The 9,313-nt window shown below is 38.1% G+C and overlaps 1 protein-coding gene across 1 annotated transcript; it reads left to right on the top strand.

Moving 5' to 3' along the window:
* Window positions 1–264: 264 nt before the first annotated feature.
* Window positions 265–8,963, top strand: LOC139936890 (solute carrier family 25 member 44-like). Its single transcript, XM_071931698.1, has 4 exons — window positions 265–495; window positions 2,115–2,873; window positions 3,733–3,872; window positions 4,726–8,963. The coding sequence occupies exons 2-4, from the start codon at window positions 2,273–2,275 to the stop codon at window positions 4,915–4,917; spliced, it is 933 nt and encodes a 310-aa protein (XP_071787799.1). The 5' UTR covers window positions 265–495; window positions 2,115–2,272; the 3' UTR covers window positions 4,918–8,963.
* Window positions 8,964–9,313: the final 350 nt, after the last annotated feature.

Genomic DNA, 9,313 nt, shown 5'->3' with positions numbered 1-9,313 from the left:
CATGATACTTAAAAAGTGGTGAAATTGTTGCAAAAGGACAGGCGGCGAAAATGTTGTAATTCTTCTTTTTCTTGTCCATTAAATGGCCTCTTTGGTCTTCCTACGTACCCCCCCCCCCCCCCCCAACAAATACCCCCCCCCCTTCCCGGATCCCATCCAGCATCCGCCCCTTTTACAGGCAGCAAAATATCCTAACACTCAAAAACCAAGATTTTTATAGTTGATACTCTAGCGACGGACTTTACTGAGCGCAAAATGCGCATCACACACGCACAATCTGGCAGGTATGGTATCCTTTTCACTAATTTTGATTGCAATGGAAAGTACACTTGATCAGGCTCTAATTTTGAGCATTGGTATTGAGCATTGGTTGTGTGTGTAGGTAGGTTTGGAAAGTCTCGCTAAAAAGTCACTATTTTTATGATTTTGGGGATATCTGAAGGACTGACAGTGACCAGCAGACAGTAAGCATCATTAGTGCGGGATTATTTCTGGGTAAGTTTTTTTAAATGAAATAAAAACATTTCTGACTCTGACTCCTGAGCGAGTTTTTTTTTTAAAGTGAGAACCTGACCAACCCCGATCGTCGTCGGCGATGATGACGATGCAGTCATGCTCGAGTTGTCATGATGAGTTGTAATGTTACTCAATCAATCCCAGCTGTTTCCCCTCTGATGCACAACTGCCAGTCCCGGTCCTACTAAAAGCCGACAACAAGCCGACAACGCCGACAACAAGTCCAGAGCGCCGCCAACACGCCGCCAACACGTTTTAAATACCTCAAAAATGGCAAATAAACCATATACATTTTAGAACTATATGTGTTCTGTAATATAAACATAAAGTTAATGTAAAAACTTCACAAAAAGTGTGAATTTTTAACCAGAAAAAAACTTCACTTGCACGGAAAGCGGTCGGACGCCATCTTGGCTTAAAAACCGTGTTTGGACCAGACCATTATGATACGGGTAGATTTAGCACTTGTCAACAACAGAGGGCGGGCTTCATGTGAAGACCTTCACTGCAGTATGCACAGTGCATGACGCCCGCCCTCTATTGCTAAGTTTGACTCACCCGCATCATAATGGACTGGTCCAAACACGATTTTAAGCCAAGATGGCGTCCGACCATTCTCCGTGAACGTTAAGTTTTTTTTCTGGTTAAAAATTCACACTTTTCGTGAAGTTTTTCCATTAAATTTATGTTTATATTACAAAACACACATAGTTCTAAAATTTATATGGTTTATTTGCCATTTTTGAGGTATTTAAAACTTGTTGGCGGCGTGTTGGCTTCGCTCTGGACTTGTTGTCGGCGTTGTCGGCTTGTTGTCGGCTTTTAGTAGGACCCGCCAGTCCCACTGCATAGATTGTGCAAGAGAAGATATGCATCTTGCTTGTGCTCTGATGATGGAGGCTGCCTCCACCCATTCATTGGCATTGCACGACTGCTGCAGTCGATAATCAAACTGCAGTGTTTAATTCTTTTATAAAATAGTCGTTGTTATTAATAATATTAATAATGTTGACTTTAATTACTGTTTTTTTAATTTTTTGTTATGCCCCAAAATAAGTAAAATATTTTAATATGAATAATTTGAATGAGTGATAACATTAGTATAACATAACTTATAATAAATATAACATAAGTTATATATATAAGAAAACAGTACTACAATAGTAGCAGATAATTTCATTTGACCTAGAGCTAGACCCAGTTAAACTTTAAAGCCTTGCGTCTAAAAGGGATCTGTACTCATTTTTAGTAAAAAAAATTGCATTTTCTACTGTGCAAAAATGCAAATGTCATTGTCAAACTTTTAAAAAATTAGTACAGCTACGTACTGGGTTATGGGTCTAAACTACTTTGGACCAAACATTCTTACAATACTTTTCTAACATTTTGCCAATCAACAGACTGTGCAAGCCTCAGAGGTATTCAAACATTTTGGGACCACTTTGGTCCCACACTGCCACAGACTATGTTTAAACACGACACGTGAACGACACAAACTCATGCGCTTTAACAAGTCCAAATATGCACCAGGCTTGCACAGTCTATTTTAGGACATTAGGTAAAGTCATGCTAAAGTATAGTTTCTTCTTCTTTTTTAGGTGGAATTTTGTCTTCAGGTATTGACAAAAGACAACCCTTCAATGGTACAATATTCCACAGTGTTACCCCATGATAGAGTTGAGCGTTAATCTACATGCAACAGGAATCCTTCCATATTTCAGTCTCCGTACAGTTAGGAAACTTTTAAACAAAGAAAATGAAAAATGAGGAACGGCAAATTCGGATTATCGAGTGGGATGATTTGGATAAACGTAAGTTCTACTCGTTTGGATTTGCCATGAGTCTACTCATCCGCGTGACAATCTATCCAACCACCTTGATCAAGACGAGACTTCAAGTTCAGACACATAATGCTATGTACTCCGGCACTTGGGACGCCTTCAAGAAGATCACCAAATATGAGGGCATGCGGGGTCTCTACAAAGGGTTCTTCATCAACACGTTCACTGTCCTGTCCGGCCAGGTGTATATCACAACGTACGAGGTTACTAGACGGGCTTGTGGTGAAAACGCCAGCAATGTAACTAAATCGTTTGTGGGCGGGGCTGCCGCTTCCCTCGTTGCCCAAAGTGTGACTGTCCCGATTGACATTGTATCACAGCATATTATGATGGAAGGCCAGAGTGTGAGCCTGGAAAGAGGACGTAGAAAAGTTACTTTTAAAGACGCTGGAAAAATCGCTAGCGGTATATGGAACAAATCTGGACCTTTGGGCTTTTATAAAGGATATACAGCATCAATAATGACTTTTATGCCAAATAGCGCCCTCTGGTGGCCCTTTTATCATTTTTATGCAGGTTAGTTTTCATATTTTGGTTTTTACATATCACAAGAAGGAAATGAACAAATTTCAGTTTTAGATGTGGGAGGAAAACGCTGGAAAATTATTTCAGGGAAAAACCTACAAAGTCAAGTAGGGACTGAAAACATCAATCCACATAGTGCCCCCGGTTTGATTCGAACTGGGGTCCCAGAGGTGGAAGGCAAGACACCACTTCACCAACCTGACCAATATGGAAATTTATCTCTCTGTGTGCCTAGTTTGAATCCCTTCAGACGAGAGCCTTGCATGTGGATCGGGTTTTCAGTCCCTACCTAGTTGCTAAGGTTCTCCCCATTTGGGCCTCCCACATCTAAAACTGAACGTTTCCCCTCTTGTTTTCTTTTCATCCTATTTATTAACATGATTTGGGCCAGCTAGTGTATAGTTAAATAAAGACAGCGAAAACTCATACACAATTCTGAATGAATGTATTTCACAATGGTACCAGGGTTTACTCATCTGGAGGTTGCGATACAAAAGCTTTCTCCGAACCATTTGACATAGCAACTGTCTCTATAGTCTAAATATTCAAATTTTAGCGGTACCTTGTGAGTTAGCAAGTTCATTGTGCCGGACTTTATTCAAATCTGACTCGCAATGGCTTATTGGGACATGACCTATGTACCACAAGAACTGTGTGATGGTTTAGTAAAAGAGGTTTCCACCAAATTAATCTGTGTGGCCAGTAAAGGTATTTTCAAAGAAGATCTGCTTTTTTGCAAAATAGTTTACTTTTAATTTTTAATTTTCAAGTTTGATGTCGGTGGTATTATAAAGGTTTGATTATTAAAACTATAACTCAATTGTTTTTGTGTAACTCTTTTTGTTTTCAGATGAGCTGGCGAAAATTTTCAAAGGCACGTTTCATTTATCAGTACCCGCTCTTGCAATTCAGGCAATGTCAGGACCTCTAGCTAGTGCTTCGGCGGCCATCCTTACAAACCCAATGGACATCGTTAGAACGAGACTTCAGGTTAGATAAGGCCTATTGATCAGCAATCAATCAATGATTCAGTTAATCAATCAATCAATCAGGTTAGGTACATAGCACCAAAAATCAACATTTTTCTTTTACATAATAATAACCGTATTTATAACGCGCCTTTTGCCAAAGGACACAAAGCGCCAGGTATTATTACTGCAAGGAGTGGGGCGAGTATTGAGATATAAGACCTAATCCTTAAGCACCATGTAATGGTTAACAAGGTGCTGTGGCGCAAAATGCTGCCAATCCAGCCAGGAACACCGGGGCGAACCCCTTCTCTTTTCGATAAGTGCACTGGGTTCTTTTACATGCGTTTACACAACACATGGGACCAACGGCTTAACGTCCCATCCGAAGGACGAAGCAATGGTGAAGTGTCTTGCTTAAGGACACAAGTGTCGCGGCTGGGGATTCGAAACACCAGAGTTTGAATTCGGTGCTCTTAACCGCTCGGCCACAACACTACCACGTGTAGGTGCTCAGGCACAAGTTGAGTGTTTTAAAATAAGCATGTGGACCCTTCCCATGAAAAATGCTAACCACATTCACGCATGCGTACAGACCCTGTTGGTTGCCATAGAGTTGTGCACTAAGCAGACGCGCATCCATTAGCCGTTTACAAAACAGCTCGATGTTCCCTCATTTTGCCAACCAAAACGTTAGTGCGCACGCACTATGTGCAATTTACGTATTTCATGGGAAGGGTCTATTCTTGTTAGATTGTATCTCAACCATACAAAGTCAATTTTGTTTCTCTCTCACTATTGACACTATTCTTGAATTTTATATATGAATATTGTTTGATTTGATGCAAATAACTTATTTGTTTTTCTCCATATAGGTCACTGGAGGAGATTCTATTGCAGGGTCGTTCAAGAGATTGTACAAAGAGGACGGAATCATGGGATTTAAGAAGGGACTTTCTGCTCGTCTTATATCAACCATCCCAGCTGGTCTCGTTATAGCAGTATCTTATGAAACGCTCAAGCGGCTAAGTTTACGTCCAGAGCTTGCTCATACAGTTCAGTGGTAACTAATGGACAAGTCACATTGCAGCGATAACGATAACGCTTATTCAATCAATTGAGGGCGTACATTTTTATCGTTATCAGGACCTGTGTGACCTGGCCTTTAGTCAAAGCAATCATGTTAGAAACTAAGTCAATGGTTGTTCCTATCTTCAACCCACTGCGTCTGTACAACCAACCCTTTTTCATTTACAAAATGTAGATGCAGACCTGATACAGAGCCAATTGCCTCTGTGTTTGTGCTCCTGGAAATGTTCTAAGACTGATGTAATACATAGAGGCAATGGAGGCAGCCCCTTGAAACGTGTTTTAAAAGGCCTGATACTTAATGAAGGCAATTGCCTCCATGCTTCTGGTCATTGGCGTGGTGTCCCTTAAAATGTTCCAGGGGTCGATTTCACAAAGAGTTGGGATTAGTTCTAACTGAGGACTAGTCCTAGGAGCTTTAAAAAAAAACGTATGGCTAGTTCTAAGTTAGGACGAGTAACTCGTCCTAACTCGAGGAAAGACTAGTCTTAACTCCTTGTGAAATCCACCCCAGGTGCGATATTTGAGGGAGGCAATTGTCTCTATCCCCCCTGGTCATTGCTTTGGTGCCCTTTGAATATTGTTCCTAGTCTGAGGTTTCACAGAGGCAAAGAAAGCAATTGCCTCTATGCCCCCTGGTCATTGCATGGTGGCCCTTGAAATGTTGCAAGCTGCATACTTCACAGAGGCAAAGGAGGCACAGGCTTTGAGCGTCGCTCTTGAAGGGTCAAAGCAATTTCTCTCTGGTAAGCGGTACTTCTATGAGGAAAACATAAATTTGTATTGGAACTTTGCAAATGTCACCACAGCAAAAGCACAGTGCACCATCAATGGCAATTGCTGTGGGTGCCGTGGGTTATTGCCTCCCAGGCAATTGCCTCCATGCTCTTGGTCATTGCCTTCGTTTCCCTTAAAAAGTTCAAGTACAAATTTATATTTCCTGTAGACATGCCACTTACTAAAAAAACACTGCCTTGTATTTAAACAAGAACAAAGCATCAGGCTTGTAGCAATGTTATTCTTTCTTCATGAGCAAATGTTCACATCTCTCTTAGTTTATCTCTTTAGGTAACAAAGAAACTTGGGAGGAACAACTGTAGATTGGTTTAATTCTTTACCTCAGGGGTAATAGACCTTTATCACGGTGTGGCCATCTTGAAGTTACTCCATTCCAACTCATTGTAACCAAACTGAGGCTGGACGAAATAATAGTCTGGTGCCATGTTTGCGCAATGAATGTTAGCATTCATTACTGCTATGGAAACAGGGAACATGACCAAGATGATGACAGCGTGATAAAGTCTATTAATAAGTCATTTTAAAGAATGTCATCTTGTTACTTGATCACAGAGGACGTTCTCAGTGAGGAGACAAAATTTGTAAATACTATGCAATAAGATGATCTTCTCTGTGTAGATATATTTTTATACCACATTGATAGCATTTTAGCGTTAAGAAAGTTTGATTTTAAAAAGGGGCTCCAAGGTCAAATTCAGTTTGGTTATGCACTCATTTTCCAATAGATGGAGCCCTTAAAAAAAATGGGGGAAATATTCAAGCCTCGAACCTCACATTAAAATGGTGTAAAATGCCATAAACCTTTTTGAGATATGGCGGACACAATGCTACATACAACACTAGGATTGGGTTAATTTGTGTGTATACACCCAAACCAAACTGTACACTCTTATAACGTCCGCCATACCTCAAAAGGGCTTATTGTGTTTGATACACGTCAAGTGCATTTTTTCAAAATCCAAAAACATTCACTAACGTCACATTTCAATTTATGGGCTGTACATTTGTTGTACACAGAAAAAGAAAGTCAAATGATCAGATCATGTGACTATAGCTGATGAGAAGACCAACAGCTACACACACTTTAGAAGAAAACATTGAAACTTGCCAGGTTTTTTTTCTTCAATTTCACATAGAGGCGGTTACTGTAAGTACATAATATAATAATAATGATTACATTTATGTAGCGCTTTATACTAAAAATAAGTTTCTTAGCGCTACACAAAAAAATATATATCATTTAAAAATGTACCCAGTCAGTTTCCCTTGTGGTTTATTATTTGATATATATATATATATAAGTACATGACCTGTATAAACTGAGATTCAACTATTTTCCAGATTTCCGTCTGTGTACAGCACCCTTAAATACTGATTCATAGGTGGCCTACCTCATATTTAAACAAACTCAAAAACCTTTCTTTACCTAATTTTGTTTTAAACTTACTAATGCAGCTTCCACTGATATTTTTTTAAATTGAAATATTGTGTATCCACCAAAACAGATTGATGATGGTTCATTTTTTATACACAGAGATTGTGAAAAAAAATCTACTGGCAAATCACTCAGGTGGGATTGGAACTAACTCTATTAAAGGAACACGTTGCCTTGGATCAGTCGAGTTGGTCTGTGAAAAGTGTTCTGTAACCGTTTGTGTTAAAATCGATATGGTTCGAAAGATGTTGTAAAAGTAGAATACAATGGTCTACACAAATATGCCTCAAAATTGCGTGGTTTTCTTTTTACCTCGTCGACTAACACGGTCGGCCATTTATGGGAGTCAAATTTTTGACTCCCATAAATTGCCGACCGTGTTAGTTCGCGACGTAAAATGAAACCCGTGTAATTTTTGAGTGATACTTGTGTGGATCATTATGTTCTACTTTAAAAACATCTTTATAACCATCTGCGTTTCATAACAAACAGTTTCAAACGCTTTTTATAGACAAACTCGTCCGATCCAAGGCAACGTGTTCCTTTAAATCATTGCGATACCTACTGCTAACACTTCGGATTGGAACTGCCTCTAGCCACCTGGCTATCTTGGTGGTCTAGTGGTAAGACATCTGTGCTAGCAATGCAAAGGTTATGGGTTCGAATCCCACCCAGTGATTTGCCTGTGGATTTGTTTTTCTCAGAGTTCGGGTAAAGTACTGAGTATACAGTGTTTGGTACTCATCGGCGTAAGGGTAAAAATAAATTATATCAGAGAGTTTATTTGACTTCAATGTCAGTCCATGACCAATGTGTAGCTATTCCATGCTTCTAGAAATGGGGATCATGATATTTCAACTTTACCTTTTTGAAATGAGGGACCAGACTTATGATAAATGAACAATGAATTGAGAATGTGACGATAATGTAATGCTGTTGAAAAGGAATTAGATTACTACAACTTTTGGGCTTTTTATATTGTTTTAAAGGGAATAATTATGTTTTAAAGATTTGAAATGCTTTTATTACAATGCAAAATTAATTTTATTTTCACTTAATGTGAGGATGATTTATAATTGATAAAATCTGCTGCAAGGCATAGAAAGTTAAACAACAATTTCCAATAATCAAGCAAGATGAACACATTTATTCAATTCAGTCCTTTTAATTTGCTCAAGAATATCTTAAAATTAGCCATGGCATTTTTTTCCCCCTCAGGAACCTCTTAAGAAAACTCACAATTTTACAGATTTTTAACAATCTTTTTAAGAGGTTCGGATTTGAATTTGAAGTAGGAGAAACATAGAACATTCATAATTATATTTCTGGAATTTGAAAGTAAATATTGGTATGAATTTATGAAATTATGAGTACTTCATTTTGTGGAAAAGGTAATTAAGATTATAAATGTGATTAGTATTCTAGAAAATCTATCAAACCCCTTATTCCCTTGGTATAAATCACTAACTGCATAAAAGTAACGTATTTTGACATGGGGACAAGGTTTTGGGGAATGTTTAAAGGAAGAAATGGTAATTTTATCATTATATAGGATTGTTTTGTCCAGAGGGCATTTTCACAAAAATGGTGTTTGGTTGGATCTTGTTTTTTGTATGAGGCTTTATGTTTTGTTTTTTCCAGAATGCTCTTATATCAGGGAAAAATTGAAGTATTTATAATATACCATTAAATATATATAGACATTCATGGTTTATAATTAAAAACATTTTCAAAGCAGCTAAGGGCTCTTTTGGGGAGAAGTAAACGTTTTTTCCTGAAGAAGAAAATATTTTTTTTTAATTTTTTTTTTATAGACATCATAAAGTTAGCCAGTCCATAGAAACTCAAATTAAAAACTTAAATAAAAGTAAAAAGTCGCTAAATCAAACAGATGTCAAAGTGTTTCTTACTGAGTAAATATTTTTTAATTGTCATTAATTTTCGGAGGTATTATTTTGTATCCATCCATTAATATTTTATTCATCCCTACAAATAATGTTAAATCAACCACTGGAATTGTATGATTGTGTCTTTTTTTCCCTGTGTTTTTTTTTTCCATTTGCATCTGTACTTCTGTGTTTCTTTTTTAAAGTCACTCCCTACAAAACAAGCTATGCTTGGTTAATTTTAAAGGCAGTGAA

Source organism: Asterias amurensis, chromosome 5 (assembly GCF_032118995.1).
Source record: "Asterias amurensis chromosome 5, ASM3211899v1".
NCBI classification, from domain to species: Eukaryota; Metazoa; Echinodermata; class Asteroidea; order Forcipulatida; family Asteriidae; genus Asterias; species Asterias amurensis.
This window is presented reverse-complemented; position numbering and strand designations above follow the sequence as displayed.

Excerpts from the sequence above, each read along its gene's own strand:
- LOC139936890 (XM_071931698.1), top strand. The coding sequence starts at position 2,273 with ATGAAAAATGAGGAACGGCAAATTCGGATTATCGAGTGGGATGATTTG. Across the intron at positions 2,874-3,732 it reads CTTTTATCATTTTTATGCAG|ATGAGCTGGCGAAAATTTTC; the intron begins GTTAGTTTTCAT and ends TTTTGTTTTCAG. Across the intron at positions 3,873-4,725 it reads TCGTTAGAACGAGACTTCAG|GTCACTGGAGGAGATTCTAT; the intron begins GTTAGATAAGGC and ends TTCTCCATATAG.